The following is a 19305-nucleotide window of genomic DNA, read 5'->3' on the forward strand; positions in this document are numbered from 1 at the left end:
GGGCAGAAGGTCTAGCCTCCAAGGAATGCACTGCCTGCTGTTCCTGCCTACACGACCCCCTTGTTCCCAAAGCAGACCTCCACTTTCCATGCTGTCCCCGATGTAGATCTTAATTCCTCCCTCCCCAATCTTGTTCCTGATGTAGGGCTTCATTCACCCCCTCTTCCCCGGAGGATGGGGAGGTGCCATTTTGTGTGTCATATCAGGTGCCATAATGTCCTGGGCCGGTCCTGGTTTCTAAAGTGTGGTACCATGTGCCTTCCTACTGTGCATCTTAGTCATTTGTCCAGTTTTGCACCTTGTTTCCTAAAAAAGGAGGTACAGAAGCGGGTTTCTTCGGCTTTTTCTAGGGGTTCCTGCTTCTTCTCCATTAACATCTCAGGAAGTGACATCAGTAGAATTACTCAACATAAACTCTAGGTCAGTGTTCCCAGGTTATCTTTTGGGAATTGCCAAAAAAGAGCCTCCAAATTCTCTGGTTTTATTTTGCTGTTGTTTTGCTGGTGCTCAGCAGCCATGTGATGGAGGGGAGTGAGAGGAGAAGTAAGAGAGCAGCTATAACCATAGCCTCCACTCTCCCCTTCTGTTTCTGTCAGGAAACTGTGACACAGGAGGTCACCCAAGGAAGCTTAAGGATAGGAGGTTCAAGGCAAACAAGAGGAAGTACTTCTTTCAAATGGGGCAACAGATGGTTAGAGCTGTCCGGCAACATTTTATTCAAGTTGGCTTCCCTGCTGGGAAGTGTAGTTTGTTAAGGTTGCTGTGAATTGCAAGGAGACCCCTTTTCCTCTCACAGAGCTACAATTCTCTGAGTGGTTTGACAGTCAGCCCTCTTCCCGGGAAACTCTGGAATTGTAGCCCATGTCTCTTCAGTCCCAGGCAGACAGGGAAAACAGGATGTTTACTGGGACCCCGGTGGATCACCATACACTTCTGATGGACAGTTTCTGAAGGTCTGCAATACACAGTATTATAACCTATTCCCTACACTTTTAACATTCCAAACATGAAGAAGAGTAAGAAAGGGAATTTTCTTAGTGTTCATCGTAAACCTCCTTTAAACCTAAGAAAACTTCAGATACAATAGAAATCATTTAAGTGCAGCATTCATGGTGCTACTTTTCGGCAACAACACACAAAGGGAAGCCTAGATAAAAAGTGAGGTGGGGTGGAGAGTGATGAAGACCTCTTATTTGTCCTTAGAAATCTCTGTTGCAAAAGTGAGGGAATAGAAAACCTGGCAAGCAAAAGGCAGGGTTTAAATAGCTCTTTGTAGCAATGTTTCATGTTAATACAGAGAACGGAACAATGAAGTGCATGGCGAGAGGAGATGGACAAGGGGCCTAGCAGGTGCTGCTGCCTTTAATGTCTATGATTCTCTGAAGTGTGTCTCAGTGGGCCAGTCCCTAATCAGCCCCCTTTTTTACTCAGCACCAGTCCACTGATTTGAGGTTGGTAAAACTACTCCCTGCTTTTGAAAATTTCCAGGAAGGGACGGCCCCACACAGGCTGAGAGCGCTGAACAGGGAGTGCTTTCAGGCAGTAATGATCAGCTTTCACAGTTATTTCTGTGGCGGCAAAGCTGCAGGGAAATAAACGCTGGAATCTCACTGTTGGATTTATCCCGTTGCTTAGAGATTCCTGAGCGGAAATGTTCAGGTTGAATGCTGTCTGCTTGGCTCAGGCTAGGCCTAGATAGGTTGAGGGGTGTGTTTATTGAAAGAGACACCTTGTTTCAGAATGCTGCCACTTCTAGCATAATATATAAAAGAATAATTAAAAGGGAATATAGAGGAATACAGCTCACTAAATCAGGGTTGGGGGTATGTCAGCACATTCTCACTTTTGTCAAGAGTGTTGTAAGGATCTGAAGTAATCCAAAAGAGTTTAGGGCTGCTTCTCTTTTCCAGTGCTCAGCAGGAGAGGTCAGTGCCAGATCCTAGGAGTCCCTTGGCCCGTCTTACTGCTTGGCACTCCTCCCTGGTCACCTGTCCACATGGCATGACATAGCAGCGCTAAGAATGAGAGGAAGTAAAAGCTTCTGCTTGACTCACTGCCACTCTCTAGGCAGCTGAGTGAATTGACTACAGAGGAAGGTGAGAAGCAGGGGCAGTGGTGACACTGACCAGAAGGATGTGGGCCTAGCCAGGGTTTCACCTAAGGACCTCAGAAAACTTGGGAAATGACAGTGTTTGTTTTGATATTTTGTACAGTCAAATGTGAACAACTACTTATCCCAGCAGAAGCAAGCAGAGTGCAAGTGCTTTCCTTACTTCTGCGAATTTTCAATATGAGCAACAGGACACTAGATCCAATAAACAAATTAGCAAGGTGGATGGTCCTGTTATAATGGAACGTGAGATCAGTTGCCAACTTGCTGCGGCATGGTTCCACTGATAATAACACATAAAATAGACGTGGGAAGATGGGACTTTAGGAGGGATATGCGGAGGAGCCTTAAGTCAAACCAAGGTTTGTTCTTGGCTACAGCTTGTGTTTTTTGTGGAGAAAGCTTAGCCACAAATCTCAGTTTGGACAAGACACTAAGCCAAATCTGAGCTTTTAACATATTAAGAAGACCCCAAGTGGACCAGGCCAATGGCCTACCTAGTCCAGGATCCTGCTCTTATACCAGCTCACCAGATACTTGTGGGAAGCCTGCAAGCTGGACATGAGTACATCAGCACTCTCTCCACTTGTGATTCCCAGCAACTGGTCTCTGAGCTTAGCTCAGCACAGTCAAGGTTTAGCAGCAAGAAGGGCTGGGAGTCAACTGCATGGTCCTTTCCACTCATGTGGTCTCACTAAGCCACAGTTTGCCTTAACATGTCATATGAGCCAGACCTTATGACAAGTTAACTTTCTTGCAGTCTTCTTGATGTCTTTGTATAATTACAAACTTGTCTTCATCTCAGATCTTTATTCATGATCCAGAAGCCCCTATCTTCTGTAGATGGAGCTAGCATACCTCTCTATTTGCTATAACTGTATGAAGTCCTTCACAAAGATACACCAACTATCAGGAACAAATGGTGGAAGCCCATTATTAATGGATCATCTCCAGGGGTGCCAACTTGAATGAAATATGGGAGGGGGCATATAAACCTCACCCCACATAGTCACATGACGCAGTGCATGCACATGATTGAATGACAATGCTCATCAACTGGGGGGGTGTCAAATATTTTATTGGGTGGGGCGAAGACCCCTTGGCCTCTAGGAGTTGGCTCCTGTGATCATCTCAGAAGAGAAAGTTTCCATAAGTAAATAATAATAATAAACAACCCTACTGGATTTCATTCCTAAGAAGATGTTCATGCCACCATTTTAAAATGAGGGTCTTCTGACAAAAAACGTGTGAGGTAAATGGTGGAAGTCTTTTTTAAAAAAAAAACCAATTTATTTAAGGTAGATAAGGACAAGATGAAATTATAATTGAATATAAATATAGATGGGAAATGGCTATGTATTGTGAGTACTTATCTACTTTTAAAATTTTTCACTTATGATCTTTTTCTCTTACTTCTTTATTCTTTCTTTGTTCTTTCTTCTGATATCTTATCTTTCATTTTACTGCTTTATTGTGAATAGCATTTTATAGAGGTATAAATAACCGTAAATATGAAAAGAGAAAAAAAATTCCCTAATTTTTTCCCCCTTGGTTAGATGTATTTTCTTTTGTTGCGAATATGTATGTTTTCTAATTTGTACTTAATAAAAATATTAAAATAAAATAAAATGAGGGTCTTCTTGGTGGCTGCTCCCAGACTCTGGAACTCCCTCCCTGAAGAAGCTAGATTGGCTTTCTCCTTGTTGTCCTCCTGCCAGCAGGCAAAGACCTTCTTGTTCTAGAGCTTGGAAACTGACTGCTTTTAATGAAAGCTCTAGTGCTGTGTTGTTTTGTCTTAAACAGATCTTATATATGCATGTAGTTTTAATTCTATTAATGTTTAATTGTTTTTTAAATTATTGTTTTTCTTATGTTTTTAGCAATTCTTGTTTTTATTTGTGAGATGCCTTGAGTCTCATCAGGGAAAAAGGAGGGACGCACTCACTCAATGGCCCATTTCAGCCCCTTTAAGATATTCTACTCAGCAGTGGTTTTAGCACAGCTTCGCTAGTTTATACAGTCCCCCTGCCCCCAATTTCAGGCAACTGGCACGCACAAAAACATCTAATGGACTTAATTTGCTTTGCAATTAATGCTTTTGCTTCTTCCCAGTTTGGGTTCAAAAATTACCCAAAAGCTTCCCCGCAACACATGCACACACATCTGTGTCTTCAAAGTGCCCAGGCCCTTTGCATAGGGAAAATGGAGTGCTGGCAGCTGGCTTGGGAGTGTGATATGCAAAGAGAAAACTGACCGGCCTTTCAAATGCTCTGGCACCATTCCTTGATGCTCTGGCCACCACCTTTTTATAATAGCAAATGGATGCAAAACAGGATGGCTGCCTCCCCAGCCAAGCCAACATCCGGTGCTCTGAGTGACAAATCATTGCTTTCAGCTGTGGTAGGAGAGGGAGTCTTGAGGACAAACATTTTTTAGTAAGGACTTTCTGCCAAGGTTATTGGTTCTAGCTGAAGGAAAATGTCCTTCTCCATTTTCCTCAGCAAGGAGCAGGGAGACTATAAACCCCAAACATTATCCCGAAGCCCGCAGGTGCCAGCAATCCAAATAAACGTAGAGCAATTAACAGAATTAACACAGCTTTAAATAGCTTGGCTCACCAGATGCAGAATCCTAGCAGGGTTCCATAAAACGTAAAGTTATTAGAGATTAAACCGTTAATCATCTGTTCAGAGAGTGGATGCAAAAACCATTCTGTCTGAAATGGCTAATAATCAGAAAAGGAGGCATGGATTTAATGGGTGCAATTACGCCATCCCAATTCTCTTTTTGTACTGTGTTCGCCAGTTACCATCTCAACCACTCTACTCCTTGCTAGTTTTACTCCAGTTTTTTTTTTTTTTGGGGGGGGGGTTATTGTGGCCAGAATCCTCAGGTGAAATATGCCAGATCTCAGGCCTGGCATTAGTACCCGGCACAGCAGAGGAAATGCCAGAGGCTGATGCTTGCATCCCTAAATACATACATACATACATACAGTACCATAAGGAAAAGTAGCAGGCCAGATGGCCACAGCTGTTGCTATCTTCTTCATCCCCAATGCCTCTGGGCTTAAGACTGAGGAGGAGGCTAGAAGCATTGAACATTATGGAGATAGGGCATTTACAACTGTCTTACCTAGCACTTCACTTTCCAGCGCTGGGCTAATGGAGTACTGAGCAACTTGACCTTACCAGAAGGGGCTGGGTTGGGTTTTTGTTTGTTGTTTTTTTTTACAAAAAACACAAAAAGGCAGTAGAGGCTGGTCCAACTAGGACACCCTCCCAACAATAAGGATTAATACCTATCAGTAAATAAAGCACCTAGGCTCAGCAATCTGCACTGGTTGCCAATTTGCTACCAGGCCACGTACTAGGTGTTGTTATTAGTATAGAAAAGCCCTTGAGACCAGTATACCTAAGACATTGCCCTACCCCATATACACCCACTAGTCTGCTTCAATCAGTAGAACGGGCACTGTTACTTGTGCCACATAATACCCATTCTGCATCTGTAAGCACTTAATCATTTAGTGTGGCAGCACTTACACTTTGGAACTCCCTGCCTATTGATATCAGGCAAGTGTCTTCATTGTACTATTTTCAGTGCCTGCAAAAACACAATTTTTCTTTGGATGTAGTGCAGTAGTCGCCCCCAGACTAGGTAAAAATCCCAAACCCTGTTTTAGTTCATGATGCACAGAGTTTTCTCCTTTATTTCATTTACCATTTTTCTCTGTCCTTTTTCTCTGCTTCTGCTTCTTTTTTAACTCCCTGCTATGATGTTCTACTATTTCAGGTGTAAAGAAGTTCTGAACTACAGTTTCTATCATCTCTGGCCATTCAGCATGCTTACTGGGGCTGATGGGAGTTGTAGTCCAACAGCAGCTGGAGCTCAAGAAGTTTCCCACACTTGTGCAGTATTTCCCCTTCAGTCCATGACTGTGGTTCAGTCTGCAACCCTTCTTTCTCTCATAAAGTCTACAACAGTTGCTAACAAATTGGGATCATCTTAAAAACAACAAACCCAACAGCCTTTTTCAAGTGTCTCGGTTTGTCCTTCTTTGCTTTCATTCCACTCAGATCTGCTCTTTGCCACCCCCTAGCCTGAACTCAAAATGTGCATGTGGATTAGGCCCGCTTTGCCTTCACCAGATGTGGATGTATTTGAATGTTAGCTGCTGAATCTGCAATTAGCTAAAGTGACAGAGGCCTGGCTGTGGAATACATGGTAATAGTGGCTTCTTTTATTACTGTCACTACTGCTGCCCAGATGTCACTGTCACTGCTGCCTAGAGGTTCAACTGTATGTGAGATTGCAATAAAGAGTTGCAGTATGGAGCCCACATTTTGCAGCTAATTAGTCACACCATTTTCAAGAATATTCTATTCATTATCCCCAGCCCTCCCCCCCCCCAAAAAAAAACATTCTGTATGCACTGAGTAAATGACTTTTGGAGTTCTTCCCTTAAGGTTCTTCTTCACCAGCAGTTTTTTTTTAATGTTTCTGAAAAATGTGCACTTCCCCCAAACCTGCATATATGTCCCCTGTTATTATGCAAAGGGTAGTGCTTTGGTGACATGAGGGGAAAAGCCTGGGGAATTACAGTAGTTCTCGATTAGTACATAGAATATCCAGTAAAGGAATTGCAGAAAACTTGGTTGGGGTACATAATTGTCAAAAAACAGAATGCCCACAGTTTGAAACATTTACCTCTTTCAGGCAGCCCATGAAGTTATTGCTGATAGGCGAACCAGGCAAATCAGCTGTACTGGGGCTCCCACCTACGTAGAAGAAGTCGTCTGAGCCTAGCATGGTATAGTCCTCTTGTGTGTAGCCCGTGGTGGTGAGGATTCCATCCACAGAGATTGTCACCTGTTTGAAGGACACAATGGACAAAAAAAAAAGGAAAAAGGAAAAAAACAAAATTCCCAGCAATGACCTTACAGTTCTTAGAAAGAGCAAGTCATCTCCCCTACTTTTTGTGCAACTTTTCACACATGTTTCGCTGAGGTTTGTTTACTCGGTGCAGCTCAGTTCCATTTTCTGGTCTGCTGTTTTGCCCTGTCCCTTCAGTTCCTCAGTCACCTGTGCTGTTAGTTCAATAGTGCTAAAGCTGAGAAGAGCTATTCTAATCTGCTGCAATGGCTCCCGTTGTTTAACCAGGCCAGAAAATTGAACTGTTCCTCTGAGAGCTTCTGAGAGCTGATTTTTTTTATTAAAAAAATGATTAATTAGCTGTTATTTGTAGTGATTATTGTTAGTTACGATTGTTAGTAAAGACACTAATGAAGACGAAGTTGATATATTTGATTTTGCTTCTTTCTTTCTTTTTTTGCTCACACGGTATGGTGATAGTCATGCATTCAGGAAGGGAGGGGAGGGGAAGGGAGGGGTCTCACTTTCAATACATTATGGAGGAGCATGCTATGGACCTACAGAGACAGCCACCCACCACCCACGACCGCAACTGAGAGAGAGAGAGAGAGAGAGAGAGAGAGAGAGAGAATATGATTTAACAGAAAGATAGTAATAATAAAAAAGAAAAAAGTCAACCCACACACCAGCAAATTAGAGAAACGGGAGAGAGAAAGAGAGAGAGAACAACAAAAAATAAAAAATGGCAACATGCACACACCACACACAGTCGCACACACCAAACTTTGACACACCCATGCGAGTGATATTCAAAGCTCAGAAGAAGAGAGAGAGAGATTCTGAAAGAGAAAGAGGGGGCTTTTTCACACTTGCATGCAGTTAGGGCTAAACTAAACTTAAAAAGAAAAACCATCCAGACCTTACCAGAAAATGGGGTATAGGGCAAAAAGAAAGAAGTAGCCTAAAATATCCCAAGCCCCATAACACATGGTGGGTGAAGGGAGACAGAAGGGGAGCAGGGTGGGGAGGAAGGGAGTGAAAATGAGGTGTGTTTTGCTTTAATAGGTTATTTGTGGCTTGGAAAAGTGATGGTGGGAAAGAGATTGAGGCTTCCGGTATGGCGAGTGGGGACTGAGGAGGTGGGCATGCCATGCGGAAAATGCGCTGAAACAAACAACTGGCTGAGCTCCTTTTGGCCATGGCAAGTGGAAGGTTGAAGGGAGAGAAAGAGAGAAAATATATGGAGAGGAGCCGGCAGGAGGAAGAAGGTTAGAAGCGGAAAGGACAGGAAATGCTCCGGCCAGTTTTGCCTACAACAGCTGTCGCCACAACAAAAGGATGAGGGGAGGGAAAGACCAGCCTCACCACAACAAACTATAGGCCCTGACATGGTTGTTGAGCTAAAAACCTTCAGAGAATCCAAAAGAAATGCAGAGGCAGAATGAGAGAGCGCAAAAGAAAGAAAACCAGGAGGAAAGAGAGAGAAGATAGGTAGAAGAGGAGTTTGCAAAAATACTGAGGGGTGGGAAACAGAGTTAAAAATATATTTTTAGGGGGAGAAATGAATGACGTGAAGAAGCCAATGAAGAAAGATGACCAAACCCCATTTCCAGAACTGTTGTATTTGTTTGTTTGCTTCTTGGTGTTATTTTTTTCTTAAAGAAAATGTTTTTTTAAAGAAAAAAGAAAAAAAGAGGAAGAAAGGGTATTTACAGCAAAATCAAAGAAAAAGAAAAGAAAAGGGGGACGGTAAGTATAAAGGGTCAGGGGAAAAACAGGGTGGTGGGGGATGGAGAGGTAGAGGGAGGGAACACACGGCAAACCCAAAAAAAGAGACAATAAGAATGATATCTACCAGACAATGTAGTTTGTTTACCATAGCGTGTCCAATGCCTGAGTGCTTTGCGGAAAAGGGGGGAAGAAAGGAAATTAAAAAATTGTGAACAGAACGATTGTTAATTAAAATAACTAAAAGCAAAGATGAGTCGTTAGGGTGTTAGTACATTAGTCGGTTAGTAAAAATGACACATTGCATGAATGGTCTAGTGTTAGTCTTTCAAAAAAATGCTTGGGGCGCCCGACACACACAGAGTGAGAAGAGGACAATATGAGCAGGACTGTCTGGGGGGAACCATGCCATATAGATTGTTAGGAGGAAGGGAGCTGCCTACCCTTCCCATTCTCCTTTTGCTGCTTCCTGCCCACCCCACCCCGAGAAAGTTTATCAACGTTCCAACTCCATCCCCCCCAACCCATCCCAAACTGGATCAAAATGATAAAATATAAACAATACTTACTTTCCAAAAGCCCATCAAAAATGTATTCCCCATCCATATCTCTCAACCCCGCATAAATATATACCAGCATGAGCAATTCCAATCTTGCCTCCTCCCACCACCCAAGCCCATTTCTCTCTCCTAGTTATTCCAGCCACTGCTACACTCCAGCGCTGCTCAGTTATTCTAACCAACCGAATATATCTCTCAGGTGCAGGCTGTTGCTTGACGATTCCCTGGGGGTGGTCCTTCCCGTCCCCCAATTTCCAGATTTCTTTAAAGCGGCTGAACTGGTGACTCTCAGGAAAGACATACAGAACATGAAAGGTTGGACTAACAGAAACGATGTGTAGCTCACCTGTGGTACTCAGGAGGGTGGGGAGAAGCTTGCCTAATTGTGGAAGGCATGGTGACTGCATCAGATATTTTGGGAAGAAGGGGGAAAGATGGGTAGAATTTAACATGTCCTTTTATGAGAGAAGGTGTGGAGTAGTATGTCTATTGCTCACTGCTAGGCTTATGGAGAGATGCAGAATAATAAAAGGTGCAGAGGAGCAAAGCTGGAGAGTCCCTTATCTCCTCTGCTAGCCTATTGACTCTCCTGCATGGAATTCCTGGTCACCTATGTTTGCCAAGTAAGTTGCTAAGTGCAAGGCTGCTTAACAGGGTTTTGCAGTGTTTCATAAACCTGCCAAACTCCTTCGGCCAGAGACAACAGAGGGCGAGGAGAAAAGCTGTCCTCTGTTCCCATTCTGAAACTGAAACACACTGAAAATGCTGGAGTAAGTCCACCAGTTACAAAGTGGACTCCCACGTGCTTTTAAAATAAATGACTGCATCTCTGTTTAGTAGACAGCAGCCCCAGTATGTTGCATCTAGATTTTCAGTCAATATCTGTTTGGGACATAAGATGGCACAACTGCAATTGCAATGCCATCATGCCCTTTCCCTTTGGATGATGGTCATTAATACTCAGGGAAGCCTTTCACCATAAATGAAGAAAAGGGTTATAGCAGGGCAGTTGCAGATGGTGCATTAGGGCTGTGATGCTCATCTGACCTCTGGTTGGTCGCACTGTGACTGCTTACCATGAGGTAGAGTGAGAGGCAGCTGTGAAGTTGGCACAGTGCAGGTGTACTTGTGGGAATGCCAGACAGGGTCACTGCCGGGGCCTTTCCACAATACCCATCTTGCTCCCTTCCTCCACCTTCTGGTAAGCAGCAGTGACATAACCAACTAGAGTTCAGATGAGTGCCACTGCCTCACCACACCATCCAATATTGCAGCAGGGCAAAGGGGTCACCAAAGATTATGAAATGTTAGTAGCAAGACAAGAACAGATCCCAGTTTTTGTGCTGCCCTGCTCTGCCTGTTTAAATGTTTAAATAGGGTGGACACAGCAACCCCTATTACTAACCCTCTTCTGAAAGTGCTGGTGAAAAATATCAAAAATCCCATTCCTACCACAAAAAATGTATCGCATTTGCTAATATTTTAGCAAATATTACTATTTTAAAATAGTAAACGTTTAACAAGGTAAATTAACCGTGGAAACTGCGACGACTGCTCAAGAAAAGCTCAGCCGTAAAGGGTGATGCTTTGGTGTTAACTACAAACCAATGTGCACATGCAGCAGAATCACGTGATGTGAACTCTTGCCGTGGGAACCATTTCAGACTGCAGATGCAGGGATACCATGTTTGAATGCTCAACACAGAAATCTCCCTGCACACTGAAAACTAGTACATCAAGAAGAAAGGCTCTGGACTAGCAATGTCCTTGATGTGCCAATTTGCAATGCAGAGGGTGTTTATTATTTATGGTGAAGCACTGATCTCTCAAAAGATGTTTGAAGTGGTACAGTCCAGAAAGAGTTGTGCCATGCCCTTCTGCTGTGACTGTGCATTGCCTATATTGCCTCTGTCTGACAAGCTGAAGGAGAGATCTTTATTTATTTATTTTTTACAACTGATCTCTACTTCTAATCCTAATTGTAATCCTCCTTTTGAATAGGAAGCTCTGGCATGCCTGGAAGATTAATTTTCCTTTGGCCATTGCCTGTCATTGAAGACCGATTCTCGCCCAGCCTCAGAAAAAATAATATACACCATTAACCAAAATGGTCAATGAAGCGGCGAGAGAATTTCAGAGAGCAGCCATTCTGAAAATGTCAAAAAAATAATAATAACAAACAACATGGATAAAAATTGATAAATAAAGTTACATTTTAAAATTGTATTTTGAGGTGACAGTCCTTTACTGGACTGATGAGAATGTCTGAATGAAATGGGATCATTAGGCCCATCCACTGCATGAGGAATGAAATTTACATATGCATGTGATCCAGTGGAAACAAACAAAACATTGCTTTCATTTGCAACCCAGCAGCCCGGTGTCACTTTGAGTAGAATTTAGCCTGACACCATGCTATATTTCTGCTTACACATACATACATCAGATCTGTGGAAGTAAAAGATTTGCAGTGCTAGAGTAGAAAATGTATCCTTTCAAGTGTGGCATTCTTGAAAAAGTGGAAATGTGATCCAGATTTGGAAAACCTGAGAATAACTACATTGTAGGAAGTTAAATGTAAGCCTGTGCTAAGCAAAACCAAGAAGGGTTTATCTAAAAATAATGGATTAGCAGCAGGCTACAGAGGAGCAGCACACTCATTTGTCCCCCAGACTCTCTTTTGCAGTCTCTCCGGAGATTGAAAAAGATCCCAGAGAGCTCTCCATATCTGCCTTAATCATTACACCCTGAAAACTGCATGGAAGTAGTTTGAGGACAAATGTCCACAGTAAAAAGTAATTGGTCACTAGAGCAGCAGCATTTTTTACAGCTCAAACATGAAATGACTGAATCACTTGCTCTGGTATGTACCTTATCTCTCCTATCATTCTTTATATCAGAGGACTGGAAGGAAGCTAATATAAGCAAATCTAATTAAAAGGTTGCAAAGGTAATCAGGAATCTACACACCAATGTGTCTAATTTTGGTACAGAGGAAATTGGCAGAGGATACATTAAAGAGAGAGAGAGAGTGACTAAATGTGCAGGCAAACACTACCTATTAAGGAGGAAGCAAACATGAATGTCGCAAAGGGAAGCCATGCCTCAAATCTAACATTTTGATGGTCAATAAGAGATTAAAAGTATATAGTGACATTCTGCTAGTGTTGTGAATGTGAATTGCCACACTGGTGCAGCAGAATAGGTATGCACTGCTATACCAGGGACAATAAGAGATGAGGTACAGTTGCTCATTGCTACTTGATGACATAGAACTGGACTGGATAGGGTCAAAGCTGGGGGTGGAGATGACACACTTGTGAATCATCCTAAGGGCATTTTGATCACCACCAAACCCCCAAATACTAGTGTGAAAGGTAAAAATGTAAAGGACCCCTGAACAGTTTAGTCCAGTCAAAGGTGACTATGGGGTGTGGCACTCATCTCACTTTTCAGATCGAGGGAGCTGGCATTTGTCGACAGACAGCTTTCTGGGCCATGTGACCAGCATGACTAAACTGCTACTGGCGCACAGAAGACCGTGACGGAAGCCAGAGCACACTGAAATGCTGTTTACCTTCCTGTCGCAGTGGTACCTATTTATCTGCTTGCACTGGTATGCTTTTGAAAAGTACCATTATTTTGATGTATTAGCTGGTTTTCGACACTCAAGTGAAAACCAAGAAATAGAACTCAGGATGCAGCTATGCAGATAGAAATACGTGGCCTTGATTCTCAATGACTGGAGTTAGACTGAAGTTGGGTCACCGGCAACAAAGTGCTGGGCTAGTTGTCACCCAGATAGTGTCCCTTAATACATCTCCTGAGTTTCCTCCATAGGAACTAATGTCAGCTATCAACATATATGGAAGTAACAAAAGTGCTGCACCAGGGAATGACAGTTGCAAGGGAGACAAAATCTGTCTTTGATCCAAGGCTGGCATCACTATTCCACAACCTTGGGCAGTTGCCAGGGCTCGCTGGCTCAACTGCCCCAGACATTTTAAATGGTGCACAGCTTCCCAAACTTAGCTGGGAGGCCCTGGCAGGAACAGGGGAAACATGGGAGCCCTCAAGCATGCCTTTATCCTTGACAATGGGTGGAAGGGCTCTCCCTGGAATGAAGAGGGAAGGGACACTTCCCAGTTGCACATACCTTCCATTGTCCATCCAGAAAATGGGCATTTTGCTAGCGTGCATTTGGGATCCATAGCAGTCAGCTTGGTTTCCCAAGAATACCTGTGCCAAGTGCCTCACTGCCACTCCCCCTCTCCCGCTAGGTAACTGGCAGTGACACTCGGTATTGAGCAGCCAGGTGAGCAACATTGCCCCACTTGCTGCTACATTTAGGGGAGAAAAAGAGAGAGAGGTGGGAAGATATGGCTGAACTATATAAGATCTTGGGTGGACTGGGGAAAATGCTTATCCTTTTATATTATGCTGCAAGGTGAGAAGTAAAATTAATTGGCAGCTCTTCTGTAAATAAAGAGCAACATCACACACACACCCATTGTTTGTAGAACTCCGTGCCAGTAAGTGTAACACTTGGCAGTGAACAATGAGAGTAAAATCTTTACAGAAGCTCGGGATACTTAAACTGCTAGCAGGCATACTCTGTGCTTTCCTTCTAAATCTTAGTATATCTCAAATCACTGGTAAAAAGGGAGTGGATGAGAGGGACTAGGCATTTTGTTCCCTATGCAGAATCTGTTCTTGTTCTTGTTCTTGTTCTGTAACTGAAATTTCGTAGTGGATCTGAGCTAACTGATAGATGCTGAACCACTCCTTGCATCTGGTATGGCTTTCAATTACTTATATTCAAGGAGGGCAGCATAAAAAGGAAAAGGCTTTCATTGGCAATTACAAATCTTCTTATTCATTTTTTTTCTCTTTAAAAACAGGGCTGCTGCACATTTTGAATTGCAATATGAAAAGTGAATCAGCTTTACAGATTGTTCTTCTGTAAGTATATTCCACATTAAATGTTTCTGCAGGTAAGATAATTATATTTATTACATTTGGAGCATTGAATCATTCAAGTATATCTCAAGTGGCATAAAAAATATTGCAATGCGCAGGGAAAAAGGCATCCTAGGACTTACAGATCTAACGTTTCTGAAAAAGAAATGAGAACGCAGTGGCTGATTGTGCTTAAGGACTGCTGATACTGGAAGGCTCTGGAAATTGAACCTAATTATGCAAGGCAATGCCCAAGGGGAAAAAAGATTTTCCTGGCCCCTGGCTGTGATTAGTTAATGTCCTTAGGCATGAGGATTATTACTTTCTATTAGTATAAATGTTCCCTGAAGGCAGCTTTTTCAGTCCATAAAGTTGCATAAAATGATTGGTGTTAACATTCATATGAGCAAGCAAAATAAATAGGTTATGTTTTGCTTGCATCAACAAGTGTCGGTCTAAATGTTTGCATTAAAAGCAACAACCACCCAGCACTTTAAAGAATTAATTTGAAAGAAATAATAGCTTACAAGCTATTTTACACAGCATTTACCTAATCAAGATGATTTACATATACAACATAAAGTTCCATTTGTCATGATGTAGATGACCCCGTGACCTGATATATTTCACCAGCTTTCAGAAGCAAGGTTATTTAAATGAATCCTACCTATTAAAAGTTCTTATTTATATTTTATGAGAAAGTTGTGATATTAAAGAGCTGTCTAAGTGAGCACATCACCTGATCTGTCTGCTTAGAAGAGCAACAGGTGAAGTTGCAAAAGGGCAACATCAACCATTGTAGAGCCTCTTCCATGGTAGCTTTGATTAGTAGGTCTTTTGAAGTCCTCGCGGGGAAAAGTGGACAGAGAGAAAAGAAGCAACAGTGTAGATTCATAACGAAAACCAAAACAAAGAAAATAGGGAGATCTGGAAGAAGTACGGCCTGTTAAGTGTCAGGAGCGTAAGGTTAAAATAAGTAACTAGCACACACAAAAAAAACTTAAAAAAAAGAGGGTGGAGAGGCAGAAACAAAGGCTTTTATGGACCCAGGTCACTGGGAGGTTCTCCTGCACAAGCCCTCTTGAAATATCCTTGCATTGGTTGCACCAGGTTTTGCACAAGAGAGAGTCCAAGTTGACTGAGTCCTTACAGCATTTGAGTAATGGCATTATGGAAATGGTTAAATCAATTAACAGGACATAAAAGAAGAAAAAGGGGAGCGGATAAAGCAGCTGCAGAAAACAGTCTCCATTCCTACTGTAATTAAATGCAACAAGAATATTACTGATAAGATTGAAATGTAATTAAGGAAATAATATAAAAGAAAGAAAAGGAGGGGGAAAGAGCAAAGGAAAAGGGAGATGAAAGTAAAGTTAAGTCACAAAATCGTATTGTTAAATCAAATCAAGGGAGGGGGGAAAGACAGAAAATTATTAAGTGGAAATGAAGATATTGCAATGAGGCTAAGTTACAGTAAATTAATGAACACTTGTTTTCCTTCCAGTTACTGTGAAAGGCTAGGATGCAAATGCTCGGCTGTTCCCACCCTGAGCCCCCGTTTATCTAACAGTTGCCCTGTAACCACTGATCTACCCCAACCTTTGATTCAGTAGAGAGGAGCCTCCCCAGCATTCTCTCTCCTTCCCCATTACCTGCCGCAGGTTGCGCGTCACTTTAACGTCGTGCCAATGGTTGTCATTAAATTTGCCACTGACTGGCTCCACAATGGCCTCAAAGGCTCCGGACCCCAGGTTAATGATCAATGAGACCGCGCCGTCTTTCAGAGCCAAGTTGACGTAATCGGCCGACTTGCCCGTGTGTAGGATAAGCCCATTGCGCTGCCACGTCTTGAAGGAGAGTGTGATCTCATCGCTGCTGCTCTGAATGGGGTTCTGAGAGAGGTCATAGCAAAGGTATTCGGAACCACGGAAGGTGGCTACATTCTCGTCCCTTGCTGCAGAAGTGGGGGAAAAAAGATGCAGGCATTTGGTCAGTCTTGTTTCATGTGATAATAAAGCTTTACAGCATTATTGTGACATTGCTCTTGTTCCATTGTAGCAGGTTTGCTCCCTGCCTAGCTCTGCACGTATAAAGGAATACCTGAACTGGTTGCCTCTGGTACATAGGAAGTTGCCTTATTCCAAGTGAAACAACTGACAGTTACAACTGGCCTTGAACTCTCATCAGTGCCAACCAACAAGGCCAAAGATCATGGATTATAGGAGTCATGGTCCAAAACTCCTGAAATGCATCAGGTTGGGAAGAATGCTCTACACTAACTGGAGATGAGTTTCTGGGGTTGCAGAAGGGTCCAGTCCTATCTATAGACACCACTGACTGAACCATTTGTATGAATATACTATGCTCTACCACTGGCACAGCCTTTCTGAAAATATAGAACCCATCTTTCCTTCAGACAAGGCTTTGCCTGGGAATGGAATCAAGGGCCTTTGCACTCAAAGTGAGAGTCATGCCTCTAGATCAGTCTCTCAACCTTTTGTCCCTAGATGTTGTTGGACTACGATTTCCATCATTCCTAGCCAGCATAGCCAATGGTCAGGGGTGATGGGAGCTGTAGTTCATTTGGGAACCCAAGGTTGAGAATGACTGCTCTAGAGCAACAAGTGTGGCCCCTTTTTCATCCATTGCAGTTTGTGATTTCTACTTTTCCAGTTACACAATCAAACATGTAGATTGCCCCACCCAGATACTAATCACAATTGGTATTATGTACTCTGCACAATCCTTTTTATAATGTTTGCTATATATTTCAGGGGATCAATAAATACATACAAGCGAATAAATGGGAAAGCGAGGAATGGCCACCAGAACCTACTCAAGCAAACCTCTCAGAATTCATATTCAATGAAGCCAGATCTCAAGAAGTCAACCTATGGGACTAGGCTGTGTCTTAGCAATTTTTCTGTGCAGAACCTTCTAATTCCATCTCTTTCAAGACCACCAGTTCTTCTCTTAACCATTTAATGAAGTGTGAAAACGAGGAAGATTTATCAGAGGTTAGTTTTATTGTGAAGTCGGCATTGTCTATGGAATCGTCTAGCAGAAACTAATTAACTGCTTTTGATAAAATTGCTCTTTAGCCACTAGGGTTTTTCCCCTAAATTGACTAATAACTAAAAATCAATTATCTTGTCGGATTTCTCTCTGGTTTTCATTCATTAGTAAAGCAGCATAAAGGAAAGAAGCCACAGCTACGTTATCGAATAGGACTGAAAGCATGGAGGGGCAATTCAAGATATGTGAAATGGGGCAGAGAAAGGACTTTCTGGAAGCAGTAGAAGAACACCAGCAAAGATGACTAAGGGGCACCAGTGGATGGTGTGTTGGGGCTGTGCCACTCACCTGACCTTTGTTTGGCTGAGTCACTGCAGCATACTGGGACGGGGGGGGAGGTGTGGCAGTGAGGTCCGGGGAGTGCAAACATGCCAGTAGTAGCATCAGATTTGCTTCACCAACACATCTGTACCACACTGACCTTTCTAGCACCACACCCCTTCCCTCTCAATGGAAGTCAAGTGAGCAGAGCAGCCCCAGCATGCTGTCCACTCTACTAAGCAATGCTATCAACACTGTAGGTTGGACCTGAACTAAATTAGTTTCACTTAGGTCACACTGAAATCTAGGAGTCATATTTGTCCCATTGGTTTCAATGGTAACTGTATTCTAGATCCACAAATAAACGAGAGGAATGTGGAATGGCTTGAAACAATTGCATTTTTCAGAGTCTCTAATACAAAGTTATGCAGCAACATTTAGGCCTTTGGAACTGCCTGGGTCATGTTACCTTAGCACAAGCCCCTAAACTACCAACTTCTTAATACTAATCTCTACATTAAAAACTCTATCACTACAGGAGCTGAGTGCAAAGAACTTAGTCTGGATCTAACCTCAGAAATCCTTGTACATGTCACCATACATACATCTGCATATCAATTAGCTGATGGTGAGCAGCAGCCAAACTAGGGCACATGAAATTTACTAAACGACTAATAACAATTTATGTTTCTTTTTCTCTCATTTAATTATTGAACATGGTTCACATCATTCTCATGAATCAGTGATTCATGATAAAGGCACTGGACGCAATGTCCTCTGAGTGGCAATGGTACAATCATTCTTAGGACCAATTCACCTATACTGATTTTTCTTGGAAAGGTTTGTGTTCTGTACATGCATATACTGTATACAATTCAGCACATCCAACAAGGGGCAAACGGAGGCCTGTATTAGCATGAAGCTATCTAGCCCAGAAGAACCACCACCACCAATTACATTTCTGAGGCAGCCAGAGTCAAAAGCTTAACAGCATTCTCCTCGCCTCCTTTCTGCTGCAGCAATTTCCTGGCCTAGTCACTTCTGATCCAAAGGAAGGAAATGTGTTACAATCAACTCAGACACACACTCTATATACCTGCAGGTACTTCTGATCAAATAGCTAAAGTCTGAGGTCAGGTGTCAAATGGAGTCATTATGACTAAGCCGTTGCCCAACAACCAAAGATTTGTGAAGCGTTGAATATACATTGAAAGGGCTGTGATGAGGGCAAGGCGAATATGAGCTCAATGTACGTTATATGAATAGGACTCACAGCTTCAACCATTTATATGGAATTTAAGTGAGTTATTCAATGCAAGTGCCAAAATGAAAGCTAAGCCATGAATCCCAATATTAACCCAGGGAAGCCATCTCACCATAGAGTTATGAAATATTACACATAAATTATAGAAGATATTACATATACACGACTATGAGACCACATAATGTTCATTCCACACCTGCAAGGAATCCGCCCTTCAGATAACAGCACCAACATTTTGGACTCACTGTCCAGTGATATTAGGCAGGTGTGATTACTGTAGTGTTTTTGATGCCTGATAAAACCCATTTTTGTTTAAGCAAGTTTACCCAAGTGATGTAAATGTGAGATTTTTTTATATGAAATTATTTAAAAACTGCTGGTTTTATTTACATGTTGAAAAAGAAATAGGTTACCTACAATTTTACTAATAATTTTAATGGAAACCAAATTTTAATGGAAACCAAACATAATTT

General features: G+C 42.4%; 1 protein-coding gene across 26 annotated transcripts in view; it reads right to left on the reverse strand.

Annotated features, from left to right (window-relative positions):
* NRXN3 (neurexin 3) overlaps positions 1-19305 on the reverse strand; it is a 1270857-nt gene that overhangs the window by 897383 nt on the left and 354169 nt on the right. For 22 of the 26 annotated variants that reach the window (XM_081172102.1, XM_081172129.1, XM_081172120.1 and 19 more), the window contains exons 5-7: positions 15885-16186; positions 8862-8885; positions 6821-6982 (exon numbers count right to left, since the gene is read on the reverse strand). In XM_081172102.1, the coding sequence (XP_081028228.1) occupies positions 6821-6982; positions 8862-8885; positions 15885-16186 (488 nt within the window). The remainder of the gene's footprint in view (positions 1-6820; positions 6983-8861; positions 8886-15884; positions 16187-19305) is intronic. The other 4 variants (XM_081172108.1, XM_081172127.1, XM_081172105.1 and 1 more) reach the window with 1 other exon arrangement.

This window comes from Podarcis bocagei, assembly GCF_964188305.1.
Source record: "Podarcis bocagei genome assembly, chromosome: 1".
Classification (NCBI taxonomy): Eukaryota; Metazoa; Chordata; class Lepidosauria; order Squamata; family Lacertidae; genus Podarcis; species Podarcis bocagei.